A 14,509-nucleotide genomic window follows, 5' to 3' on the forward strand; every position below is an offset into this window, starting at 1 on the left:
TCTAGAAAAACTCTATATTTATCTGGTGCCTTGAGGGGCTACCTCTGGTTGTGTGACAGGAGGTCTCTGGAGCATTTTGAGCTAGTGGCATGAAGGGAGGCTGAGCAATTCCATCCTAACCAAGATCCACATGAGATATCCCATTATTTAAATAAAGGTGCCCTTAGGGTAGTGTATGCAGAAACCAGTGCAAAAAACCAAAATCCCCACCCAACCCCCCCCCCCCCCGCCAAAAAAAAACCCCACAAGAAACAAATCAAAACAACTAAAACAACCAACCAAACAAAAAAACCCCACAAACAACAACAAAAAAACACCACAAAAAAAACCCCCAACTAACCCCTAGTGTGCATTGCAGACAATAAATAATAGTTGCAATGAATTACTATAATGTAAAATTAGATTAAGAGACTTCAACTCAGAGGTGTAAATAGTGACCTTTGAAAAAAGCTTTGAAAAAAATCTTTTTCCCTTAGTCCAGTTCGAAGGATTGTTTCTAATACTACATGCTTTCTTTGACACCTTCTTCTCCTACTTATTATAAATCCTTGAAGGAAAAAATACAGAACCTTATTTCCTGTGGGTTAATCTCAGAAAAGTTGTTTCTGGTTTACCATGACATAAGTTAGATAAGCTAGTAAAGTATTAACTTATGGTCTTTGGGGCTTTAACAATGTTAAGAATAAATCTATGATCATGATTTAGATGGAAAATGTTGTCTCTGTTATTTTCATTGGACATTGTTATTTCATTTCCACATCTTTTTACTTTCTTAATACTTTTTTTATTTGATTCAGAAGTACTGAACAACAACTAAGCAAGGTATGATCTGTATATTAGGGATGGAATGTTCTTAATAAATCGTTAAAGTTGTATCAACTAATAATTTGAAATTTTTGAAAATATAAATTTCGCCTCTAGATAAGTGTTTTTTAAAATGATAGCAGTCATCTTGTGTTAGGCTTGATTGCAACCTGTTTTCTAAATTAAAAAATGTAAATGTGGCATTGACAAAGGTTAAAAAGATTTAAAGGGAGCTCTGTCAGCAGTGGATGCGCACACCAAGCTAAATCCTACGTATCTAATCAGTGTCCTCTGGACTGTGTGTCTTGCTCCATTGTTTACTTTCAAATCTATAATAATTTTGTATCCTTTCACTGGGCAAAGATTCATTTTAAAATCTAATGAATTTAAAAATATGCTTTTCACCTGTCCATTTGATACCGAGCCTGCAATTTGACTTTCATTGTTTGTTTCCCTCCTTGTCTCGTCAATCCTTTCCTTTCTTTCTGTCCTTTTACTTTATTACATTTTTTATTGAGGACTGAGATGAACTGGTTGCTGCATCATGGGCCCATTACACTTCCTAACAATTCCATTTGCACCTTATTGTTTGTCTTATTGCTGGAAAATTCAGGTGATTCATCATGCCTGAAGAAGCACCTGATCCCAATTCCCTTGATATCACGATTACTATGTGACAGGAATACAGTTAGTGGTGGCTTTCAGACTCAAAGAGGCCAAGGTGATAACTCTTTTGGGACCTTTAGCCTCTCAAGTATTGATGAGTTCCATTTTTTTAATGCTCTGTTTTCTTGCTCCCTTTCAACAGCCCCCTGAGTGTGGAAAAGGGCTTGGAGTTAATAAAGGAAGTGGCAGATCTCCTGAAGCTGCAGATGAGTGTCTTCGATGATGTCAAGTATGTACATGGGATTTTCTCCTTTTTTATTTTATTGGATGTCTCATTATTTTTTGTATACTTTGTCTTACAAGGAAATATCTGCTCTTTACTGTCAAAATTAAGGAAAGTGGGCAAGAGGGGAGAAAAGAATATTGATGATCTTTGTAACATTCCCTACACACCGGAACAAATTATTTTGAGAAAATTATAAAGAATTAAATTTCTTTCTGCTTTCATAGGGAAAAGTAATCTGTTCCAATTGCTATACAAGTATTGCTAACTTTATTTAAGAGTTCCTAGGTAAGGAAAGTCTTCTGAAGGGATCATTATACCCAGCATTGCTGGGGGAAAAAAGACATCAGAGATGGATAAAAACTTGGGTGCCTGGCTTTGAGTCTGGCACGTGGCACACTAGGTCATGTTTTGGTCAGCTACTTATTTAACAAGTCACAGGGAGTTCAGCTATGCTGAGCACTGGTTTTCCTCCTGTGATTCATACTGATGAATGCTCTGCATGTTAATCTCATGAACTAGAGGTTATGATCTGCCATGTCCAGTAAAGGGTTTTAGATTGAGGATTTTCTGAAGGCGTTTTGGAAGAAACATGTACTTCATCTAACTTCATCCTCTCTATATGAAACAGAAGTAGTTTGATGTAAAGGTAATTGAAAAGAAGGGTCAGCTGTGGGAGGGTTTTGAGAAAAGAAGCCCCATCTTAGGCACACAGGAAATCACTGATGTCTGGGTTGCATCCAGCTCCTGCCTGTGCTTCAGAAGGTTTGGGATTACTTGCCTTGGCCCATAAGTTGGGTTTCTGAAGTGCAGCATCTTTCTCAGCCTCACCTGTGCTGCCATCAGATACTGTTTGATCTTCATTTGAAGAATGGAATTCATTGTTTAATACTCTGTTTTAAATCACAGTGAGATGATGTTTCATCTTTAGTGGAAGTGTTTATTTTTGATTGTAAGAAAAAAAGAATTGTACCCCTTCTATTACTGTATTTGTATGCAGAAATGGACTCCTGGTGAGAAAATCTTTTCAGAAACCTGGAAAATACCAGGCCATATTGGCTTAGTTATTAAGAAGGAAAATATTCCCATATTTTATTTGTTTTGATTAATGTCTTTTGGTTGTGTTTCTTGAAATACATTTTTTTATGAATACCAAGTTCTTAAATTGAAAAAAATATGATATTCTATTATCTTGTAAAGAGAATTTGTACCCTTGACTTTGAACACTAGCAGAGAAAGTCTCCTGCACGTTTAAAGGAGAAATCCCACTGAACAATTTCTCTGCTGGAATCAGTGGGTTCAGCTTCATTAACTTCATTCATTTACAGTACAAGAGCACTTTCACCTACCTTTCTAATTGTTAGTATAAAGCCTTTTGGTTATTTTTTTATAATTTGATAAATCGCAACACATTGCAGTTGATAGGCTGTAGATTCCTTCTGTAATGAAAAATATCCTTCCAGTGGTATAGCCAGCTGTGATGGACCTTTCTTTTAATGTGCAGAATTAGCTGCTTAGTTTTCATATATTAATATGCAGTCACATGACTGTACTGAAAATATTTGTATTATCAGTACCTTAAAAGTCCTGAATTACAGGAAATCTAAACAGGACTGAGCATTCTTTCTATCCATACAATGTTTTTATCAGTCTTTGCCTTTTTAAAAATCTATAAATCGGTGAAGGGTTATCCTAAATCTCAAATCAGTGAAGAATTCATCCATAATAAATTTTCTTTGTTCAAGAGAATGAGATGCTTTGACTCAGGTTAAACCCATAAAGTACTAAAGGAAAGTGGAGCTGACCAGTAGATAAAGCTGTAATAGAAGATTTGGGCAAAGCGTAGCCAAAAAAGTTCACATTTTTTGCGTTTGTTGTTTTCCTGCCATCGCACCATTATCAGTGGAAAACAGTACAAATTTGAATATTCTGGTTAGCTTCTCAGTGTCCTCATGGAGAGGGGTTTCAGGAAAAACCTGATGTCATGTCATAGTCACCACTGATATGTCAGGAAATATTTCTCAGGAAATATGTTTCTTACTTGGGTTAAGGCATCATGGGTGATTTATTTCACTGGCAGCTAAAAGTATCCTTTTTCTTAAAGGTTCATTTTTTTGTAAAAATTGAGAGGTTATGTAGGAAAAACTATTAGTCATCCTGGAGAAAGAGTTATAAAAGGGATGAGAATTTGTCATACTATCCTACTTTAAGTCTGACCTAAGTTCTGGAACTCTGGTTCTGAGTTCTTGGTCTGGAATTCTCAAGTCTCTTTTCCCTCCAAGAATTTCCAATGGTTAGAAAGTGGAGTGTAGACTTGGATTTTTTAGATCATTGCAAAGATTTCAGAGTACTGATATGTTAATGAGAATCACAGGGTTAATTTGAGAGTGTAGACAGAGTCATCATATCGAATAGGAATAGTGCAAGAACGGAGTAGAGAGGGTAAGTGGTGAACTCTTTCAAAGTTCTTTAAATTCTCAGTTACCAGTTTGTTGTCCTTTTCTCTGAAAATAAAAAGAAGATTTAAAGGAACTGCTTCACTAATGAATTACTGCCTTTAGTTAGTTTTGTCTGCAAATATCTTTCACTCTTCCCTATATTTTTAGTTTTTCCCTGTGCTTTGGAGTTAGGTAAGGGGACAATTGCTTTTGCCATGCATTCCTACCAACACCCTGTGTTAGCTTTTGATTAGCTGGTGCTTGGTAGTAATCAGATGATTTTATCTTCTGTTTTTCACAATCCTGCCAACTTTAACTGATGGGCTTCAGTTCACAGGATATCCCCAGGCTTGACTGCCAGAGCATCAGTCCATTTCTATAGCTGATTTGTTGTCAAGTTTACATTGACATAAACTTTGCTCACCCTGTGAAGCAGATGAGTGGGAATAGATTTAGGGAATTTAGAATTAGAAATATTTCAACATTGAAAGAAAGATCCAACTTGTTAGTTGTCACTTCTGGATACAGCCTGGATCTTTGTGGAAGTAATAGTTATGCTTAATATGTTTTGTTAATGGTTATGTAGCTGTCAAATAAATTCCATTATTTCTTATTACATCATTAGAGACCATTAAAAGGATATTAGCATGCTGATGTAATTATGCAAGCAGACGTAAAATTACTATAGTTATGATTTTATAATCTAATTATGGGTGTCCAATGCCCCTGGTGATTGATTGTTGGACTGGTATCAGGGATTGAAGGCAGATGAGTATTAATGTTTAGGAGAATTTTTATCTATTTTCTTTAAAAAAATGTGAGTTAACAATCTCCAACATTGGCCTTCTTCATGTAATTGACTTATTCGCAACATGACACTTTATCAAGAAACATCCAAAGATGGTAAAAATACCAAAGTCTGCCAGCTCAACTTTGAAAGTAATGGAAAGGACACAGAATTATTAGTCAAAGTCATGTATGACTTAACTGGTTTCTGGTGAGAATACAAATAATTTTTGAATTTGTATTTATTGTTCTCACGTTTGGGCTATTTACTGCCAACATTGTAAAGGGGAAGTTTCAGCTCTGACCTTAGGTGAATACCTCTGTATGGAAAGAAAACAGATTATTGTGATTTCATAGGATTTCAGGCCTTATATCCTACCATTCTCTGCCTCCAGTTAAGAGTGAGATTTTCAGCTGAATATTACATTCTCTCTAGATTGATATGATTTTCCCTATTGCAATTGAAGATACTTCACTCTAGGTGTCTCTTTTTTCTCCATTTTGCTCTGCTTTAGCTTCCTCCCCCCATTTATCTTAACGGCAGTTTCGTCATTTTTACTTTCTAATATACCAAAACTCAGTACTCAAAGAACTGAATTTTCAGGAGACGTGCTAACTTGACCAGCATTTCCATTTTCATATATAACTTTTCAGGGGAAAACCTCTAGCAGAGCACTCTATATTCATTCCAAAAAATTACATTAATCTCAATCTGCTGCTGTTGTTTTGAAGTGTAACAATTCACTATATAACCATATTAGATATATATATATATATATATACACATTTATATTTATATATTTATATATATTTATATATATTTATATATATTTATATATATATATATATATATATATATATATATATATATATATATATATATATATATATATATAAAATGTTGAGAGTGAACAGGACACTTAGGCCAAATTTGAAATGCTAATATAAATTGGTTCTTTTTAAGTTGAAAAGACTGATTCTGATTATCTAATATAACGTCCAAGATTGCAAAGCCATTTCATTTACCCAGTACTCCTCTCTCTTGAATTGATGCATCTATACTGTGCATCCAAAGCTAAGTTAAAAGATCAAATCCCTCATCTTTCAGAGTCTAAATCTCCAACAGCCAGGATTCAGGCTGGTTGTTCAGCTCTCACCTCACACTGCTCCCTACCCACACTAGGACTACGGGTGAATTCAATGTTTACTTAAATAGTTTATTATATGAAAAATGAAAAATCCAGGTTAACTGAAGGTATACAAAGGAACCATATGACGACTTCAGGTGAAGAATACCTTTCAAATTTTGTAGCAGACACAGCAATGTGATTTGACATTTTGAAAAGAAAATGCTATAAATTCATAGTAATAACTAGTTTCAAAATTTAACTAAGCTTGACTTATAAGTAAAATGCTTTTATTTAGGTGATGAGAATAAACAAACAATTGACTTTGGACTGAACTCCATCCATTTTTTTTTTTTTTTGTTCAGGTGACCAATCTTTTGAATAATAGTAATTATGATAGACTGCTGAAATATTGAATCACATCTATGTATTTTTCTACAGCCAACTGTTTTATTTCATAATCAGAAAAGAAATTCTCAGTTAATGAGTAGCTCTTCAATGTTTCATTTTATTTTTATTGTTCAATGTGTGATTTCAGGTTTTATTTATTGCACTTTATTCAAGTTCTGCTTTGAGGTCAGAAACCCTATTTCCTTCTGTTTTGGTTTGGATTTTTTTTCCTATAGCTTTCTTCACTACACTATCAAAATGTTTGGCAAACATGAATTGATACATTTAAGTCATAGGAGATGCGGGGTTTTATGAGGATCATCCAGAGCTGAAGTTGTGAATGAAAAGATTACTGTCAAAGCATTTGCCACTACGAGATGTCCAGTGTGATGTCTCACTGTATGGCTTACTCAGCCTCCTCTGACACACACTTCCCTGACTGAGGCAGAGATCCCATTGGCTTCAATCTGCTGAGCATTCAATTACCTGAGCATTCAGCAGTCCCAGAAGTCAGCTCTCCATTCAGACACTGGTATTTGGCCTTTAAGATAAATAAATAAATAAATACATAAATAAATACATAAATTCCTGAAATTATTTTTCCTCAAATGTCTGAAGTTGATGATTCCAGCAGAATTTATAGTAATGATAGGACCTTTCAATCTATGTTATTCCATACTTCATTTGAAACATACTTCCTGACGTCTGATAAAATTGAAATTAAGGCCGCTGAAAATATCTTCTCTACTACTTGACCACCATTCATCTTTGACTTTCAAGGACCCTACTGAAAAAACACTTTAAAAAGAAAGACTGCATTTCTGAATTTGAAGTAAGATTGATTTTTCCTGATTTACAGTAGCATTTCCATAGTTTTAATCATGGGTTTTTTTAACAGTTTTGTGTAAAGAGTGATTTTTAACAAAAACTCGAATTTAGAAGGCTTATCATGAGGACAGTTACAAGCACATTCATTTTGTGCTTCAGATCTCTTGTTTCCAAGTACTGGAGTTAGAGACATTTTGCACCTCCCTTTGAAAGAGTCCTTACACAACCAAACACTGCTGATCATTATCTCTGCTTTTAGGAACTGGAACGGTTGGGCTGGAATAAATACAATTTGAAAAGCCAGCCAACCATCCCAGTGAAAAGGACTTGAACTGAGGAAGATATCTGAAAATCAAACCAAGTGGTGAAAGTTTGGAGAAGCTTAAAACACTTTCAAATTGGAAGTGTTGGGCAGGCAGAGTGGTGAGTGGATCACCCAGCCTCACCTATTATAAACATGTGCATTGGCTGTAGTGTCCTGATCATGCACTATAGGTTTTGTTCATTGTTTGTCGTGTTATTTTTATAACACCTGAAAAATTCAATCAACCAGTTAATCATCTTCAGTCATGCAGAACCTAAACACTGGAACAATACTTGGTATTTTCACTCCATTGTGCTGATGGGTTATGACATGTGGTGTACGTATGTTCTAAATGTAAACAACTCAGAGAATTATTGAGAGGCAGGATAGTGTGAGGGAGGATTATTTAACCACTGAACAGTGGTAGGACAGGTAGCACAGGGTCTTGTTAGGTTTGCATTTGAAAAGTTCCTTCCATTGTGCAGATTCTCTATGATTCCATTCTCCTTGATTTGCTGTGATTAATCTTCTCTTGTGTTGCATGTTGAACATCTGTGGATTAATAGTCTTGCAAAGTTGGGGGTTTTTTTTTCAGATTTGTCAGATTCTGGATTTTGCTGTCTATGTAATTTAGGTTTACTGAGAGGAATGTTCTATAGCTCATCCTGCTCTCCTTAAGATGCTGTAATATTTGCTAGAAAAAAATATTTTTTTATTTCCACTCTGTTTATTGTCCAGAAATTATCAAAATTTGTATTTCAATTTGAACTCTACCATGTTTAGTCTCAATAAAAAGATAGACCTTTCAAGAAAGTTGAGCAGTATTTCTCATCTGCTCTCTGATTTTAAATAGCAAACAAATAACCGTGGTTATTTGACATATTCTTGTTTAAAGTGTTATAAAAGCATAACTCAAAAATAATGGAACCCCTTTTATTCAAACTTGACTTCTCCCACAGATTTAATGAGTCTGGGAAACAAATTATGTGAAAATGTATTGCTGAAACTCATCGCATGCAAGCATTTGTAAGAAATTACATTGTGTTTTCTGGTACATATTGTCCTATTTGACAACTAATTTATAATATAAAGATTCATCACTTTTTAGAGGAATGATGATAAGGGAAAAAAGGTGAAAATTTAAACTATGCATTTCCTTTCTTAAAAATGAGTGATTCCATAACCTTAGCATTGCATTAGTCTTGTGGCTTTTTCCCCTGAGGTAAAATACATTTTGTGTTCCTTTCTTAAATGAATGTGCATATAACCAAGATAATTTTGCCTTCTCTACTGTAACTTTCCTGCTAGAAGAATACAAAAATCTTTAAGATAACAGGGAAGATTTTGGCCTGCAGCATCTTATGACTTCTATGTTGCAGAAGAGAAAGGCTATAAAAATCTAAGGAGATTCTTACAAATATGTATGGTGCTTGGCTTTTTATTGCAACATTTTTTCTCATTAAAACAGAGGATTTGCACCCTCATAATCAAAATCAGAATGAATCCACTCTTATTGATGCATTTCCATGAACTCCTAGGTCCCTGCTCAGGAGAAGGTTTTTATAGATATGTGAACTTCTGAAGTCTATCTTTTTTTAAGTTCTTATTTCTCTACTACTCATCTCTGTGTGACTGAGAATGCCATCATATTCTCTTTTTAATAAAATCAAAGTTCATAACATTGTGGGGTAGGTCGGATATACTCCTTTCTTTCAAGTAAGTCGTTGATTGTGTGCCATTGCATTTAATTTATATAAATCTTCACGTATTATTAACAGGTAATAATTTCCATTCTGCAGATGGGTAGATTGAAACGCAAGGCAGTTTGCTTCATTTTCCCTAAAATGGTACAAGACTTGATGATGACAGATATGAGAATAGAAACAGAGAACTGTGATTCTCACTCTTGAATTAAAGCTTCATCCACAAATAGAATTTCTAATATTAGAAATTAAAAAAGGTTTTCATGTAGGGATTTGTTTAAAAGAATAACCTCTTAGAAGAAATGTAAAAATTATTTTATGTCTATTTCTGTCTTGATCGTCTTGCCCTTTGCTACCTAATTTTCCTAGAAGTACAAACACACATTTTTTTTTTCTCTCATTTTGTGACCCCGATGGTTGGATTTCATGAGCATTACAGACCTGCTGGCCCAACCGAAAAAGATAAAGAACTATTTTGCTGTTTTGTTACAGCCTAGCCAGTAAATATTGCATAAACAGGTCAATGAGTTGAATTACAACCTGCATGTAGAAGGGTTTGTATTCCTTGAGAGCCATAAAGACAGAGCAAATATACATGCGTATGTGCCACTGAAACAGCCCAATAAATTTCACTTGCAGTGCCTTCTTTGCCAAGGAAATATCGCTACCTGACAGATGGCAAGGGAGCCTCAAGAAAAAATCTTGTCATTGGTGTTTTCAGAGCTAAAGGAGAAGCCCAAAGGTCCTTATGAGGACAAGCAGGAGAGCTCTGCGTGTTACACTCAGAATTTGGTAGCCCTTTGAACTAAGACTGTAGCAAAGTTTGGGGTTTTTCGTCTTTCATTGTGCTGCCTAATAGTGACGTGAGAAATTTGTGTCCTACATGGATCCTATCAAAGCTCTGAGCATTCCGAACCTGTACCTCTGTAACAACCCTAACATGTGAGTCATGCTCCTCATTAAGGATTAAAAGTCACTTGTGAGAGTAGAGCAAAAGGTGACTGTCATCCCAGCAGACAAATTTTATACGTGCTTTCAGCCAGTTCCATTAACAACACAGGTGTGTAGAGGGTGAGTAGGGCTGAAGCCAGTAAAATGCATTGAAGGCTTCCTGGGTGAAAAATTAAAAATGTCTGCTGTTTGTAGATATAAAGGTATAAAAAAGGAGAATGGAAAGATGAATAGAATGGGGTTTTTCCCTTTTTTATTTCATAAATTTTATCCTTTAGCTTAATCCTTGGGAAGTGGAAGAAAAATTACTGTACATTTAGGAAGCTTTTTGAGACCATTTTCCCACCCTCACAGGGTCCAAACACTTTATTTTTTTTACCATAAGAAATTATAGCACTTGTATGGTTTGTTCTTTTAAATACTGTAATTAAGAACCTCATTTGCATGGCAGGCAAAGCTGGCAACTTTCATGTACTCGGTGTGGTGAAAATGTCAAGTTTCATGGCTTGTGACAGATTAATAGAAAAATTATTTTAAAACTCTGCAAATTATTCATAGATATTGAGTAATCATCAAAAGTTACGTTTTGTGAAGAATAAAAATAGGGCAAACTGAGTGTAGCATCAATCTCTAAATTAAGCGTTGTCTCTTTTTAAAATCATCTAAATTGTAGGCTTAGCAAAATAATCTTCACCTCAGATTAAGCAAGTTGTAAAATCTTTAAAATACTCTTTCATCATCTTTTGCAATGTAAATTAGGATCAGTGTACTTAGCACAATTTTGATGCATATAGATTAAATGATTAATACAAAATTAATGATTAATGTACAATAATTAAAGCTCCATCTTTTAGTATCTGTATCAGGGATCCACCAGACATGGACTGCTGTTATTGAAAAGCATCCCTTGCTGGACCAGTCATCTCTTTCCTGTGACTTCAGTCTGGAAATTATTCTAATGACAGTAGTGTGTCAGGCATTTCATTATTTGAACGCCTTGTCGTGGCCTCTTCTCTGCCCCTGAAATGCTGCTCTGTGCAGTCACTCCTCAGCACTTATCATGTCAGGGGGAGAGAAGAGGGCACGACAAGGTGTCCAAGGCCTCACCTGATTTATGAAGAATGTAACTTGCAGAAGTAAATCTGGGCTGCAACCGTCAAATCCAGACATAAGTTTTGTTTCCATGTAGCTACATTTGCAAGACGTGATTGCTCTGAAACTGTCAATCTTTCTATTCTTTGTGGTCTACCTGTTATGCCTCCCAGCTGCCTGGTGAAAACCCCTCTAATGAAATTCAAGTGGTGATAGGAAATCAGCCACTACCTGGTGGGCACTGCAATTAATGTCCTTCCCTTAGCAGGGATTTTGCTTTTCCATCTTTAGTACCTGGTCACTGTCAAACACCAGGTGTAATGGCAGTACAACAAGTCTTTAACTTTCTCTCTCTATGCTGTGTTTAGTGCAGGAACACTTCAGAGAATGGTGCAAACGGTTCATGCTTAGTGTATATGAAGGATATGGATATTAATAGATAATTTGTTACTTGCTGTGTGTTCTGGAACACTGTGCATCATTCTTCATTTTGGGGAGCTTGTTGAGTGTTTCCTGAGAAGGGCTCAAAAAACTCATTTTGCTAAAACAGAAAATGATTTTTTTTAATTGATCGCTGGCTGTGCATACATACCTGTCGATAGGAATGTGAGAATACATACAGCTCCACATTGATATTTCTGCAGTCCAGGTGCAAAGTGAAGCAAATCTTTGAACAGTGACGATATTAAAGAGTGAGAGATGTGTGCCTTTTTAGTATTAAGTCTGAGTGATGATCAATAATTCTCTACTCAACAGTTCAGGGATGTTATTTTGTAGCAGGTCAACACAACACATCTTTTGCAAGCTTTCTTGAATCTTTGAAGCTCAGTCAGGTACCTGCCTGTGTAATGTAAATGCAGTATGATGCAATGCTTCACAAAATAATTTCCGGTCAACAGTTCTGGTCAAAAATATTGGTCAAACTTGAATCAAGTGGTCAACTGATTTACAGCTACTCTGAGTATTGGAAAGAGAACAAAATAGCCAGTGTATACTTCTTAATCTATCCATGTGTTATGTGTCAATGTCCAGCTGCAATTTTCTGTCTTTGCTTTTCTCTGTAAACCATATTGTAGAAACATACTGCAGTACAAAAGCGCCTCTGCTAATTATGTACTTTTCCCCATTGATTTGATTTGACGTAAGTATGTTTACATACCTCTAAATATAATATATAAAACATTTACAGCAGCATGAACATCTTAATTTTTCCAAAATTGAGAAGGTGAAAAGGCGGCTTCAGTGAAATATAAACAATGGATATAAGCTTCAAATTCCTAAACACAGAAGGCACAGAAATGTGTACACATTGCAAGTCATTAGTTCAAGCCTACCAAACGTTTCCTGAGACAATTACCTTCACTGCTATAAAATTTGCTTTGCACAGTCCTCTGGAGCGTTACTAATTGCTTTTCTTAACCTCCAGAGATTAAAGGATTTTGAAATGAACGTATAGACAAGTAGTGACTTTAATTTCAAATCTAAGCTTTATTAAGACAAGCCCTGTTTTATAAAATAGGGTCATTAAGAGAATGTTTCATGTTCGAAATAGCCAATCCTAATCCTCTCATCTTCCACCAGTCTTGAGAAATTGCACTCTGCCTGTATCTTAAAAATGAAATGCCACCTCAAATCATTTCCATCTGGCATCAGCTCTGTGTCTCATCTTCAGGAGTACACAGACCCATGTTGGCACTTGTTTCTCAAATCCTTTTCCACTAGGGGGTATGATAGACTGTGACTGCATCTCTCAGTGAACATGCAGTGTGATACTGAAATATGCACACACGAGGGAGAGGAACAGGCATGAAAAGCTTGGTGCATAATTTATGGAGATTTAAATCCTGTCATTCATAAATATAATTATAACCTACGGCTTGAAAGTGATATGGACTTTGCCATATTGATCACGCTCCAGCTCTGTTTATTCAGATCATTCATTTGTTGACAGGGAAAATATAAGAATGCTGTTAGTCGTAAAACAATTAACAAAAGGAAATACTTCTATTTTACACAAAGAATATTCTTTGTTTCTGTGTGTGTTGTGCACCCTCCCACCTTCAGATGGGAAATATAAACCCAAGGGGAGGGGATATTATTAAATCAGCAATCAACCTTCAAGTCATTTTGGTATAAACACTGTAATTATTTCATCTCTAGTAAACAGAATAAAAGACAACAGCACATAAGGGTGACAATTTGCAATATGCTTTGAATGTCTTTGTTAAAAAAACCCTTATTATGACTGAAGGCAACATTATTGTAAGAAAAAAAAAAAGGCAAAAGTTGTGACAGCCAACAGGGGGGGTAATTAGTTGATAAAGTTTGAATAATAAATTTAGCAGGTTTTATAGACATTATATTTTGTGTAGGGAGAAGTCACTATTTATTAGCCTTGTAGCCAGAACTGTTTACCTTTATTAAAAAAAAAAAAAAATTGTAAGACATTTTGTAAAAAAATTGTATCAAAAAGTGATAAGTGCAGTTACATTGTATAGTCCAGATACCTTCTGCAATTCACAATCATCACTTACTTAAGTGAGTATGAGTTGATTTGCGTCAGAAAAAAATTACTACAGATTTACCTGGGGCTAATTCTAGCACCGTGCAGCTCAGGGGAGGGATAGACAAAAAATAGTGTCTTACATTTTTAACCTCAGTTGCAGCAGGTGTCAGAGGTGGGTGAGGTTTCAGCCTGGCCGTTGTGGTTTTCTCCTGCCCAGCTGCGGTAAGGTACCAGCTAGGAGTGATGCCTCTGCTCCCCCAGCACCTCCCTCATCTGTGGGAATGGTTTGCTTGCAATTCATCAGTTTATAAAGAAATGTGGGCACTTCAGCAAGCCCCTGTATTTAGAGCAGTTTGAAGACAATTGCCATTAAATGTTAGCCAGGTTTCAGGAGGTATGACACGGCAAAGCAGTCTCATCTCCCCAACTTAAGGTTCCTTTCAGGGGTGCATTTTATACATCTTGGAACCTTTTTACAGGCTAGTTGACCTCTGGTTGAAAAGCCTTTAAAAATATTTTGCAATCAAATAATTACTGGTTTTGTTTAAATGTTCTCATCCAACACATAATGAACAGTGAGGAATTCCCTAAAGGGCATCTTTTGTTATTGAAATGTTTATTTATTGAGTGCTTTTGCCAGAAGCCCCCCATGAGAAAAATCTCATTTTATGAGCTCCTGAAGCAGTCAGTT

At 35.6% G+C, this 14,509-nt stretch overlaps 1 protein-coding gene across 1 annotated transcript in view; it reads left to right on the forward strand.

The window, feature by feature from the left end:
• PTPRN2 (protein tyrosine phosphatase receptor type N2) overlaps positions 1–14,509 on the forward strand; it is a 634,832-nt gene that overhangs the window by 267,466 nt on the left and 352,857 nt on the right. Inside the window, exon 10 of the mRNA XM_066200727.1 lies at positions 1,613–1,699. Within this exon, the coding sequence (XP_066056824.1) occupies positions 1,613–1,699 (87 nt within the window). The remainder of the gene's footprint in view (positions 1–1,612; positions 1,700–14,509) is intronic.

Source organism: Chamaea fasciata, unplaced genomic scaffold (assembly GCF_029207755.1).
Source record: "Chamaea fasciata isolate MVZ Bird 193981 ecotype frontalis unplaced genomic scaffold, bChaFas1.0.hap1 SCAF_1, whole genome shotgun sequence".
NCBI lineage: Eukaryota > Metazoa > Chordata > Aves > Passeriformes > Sylviidae > Chamaea > Chamaea fasciata.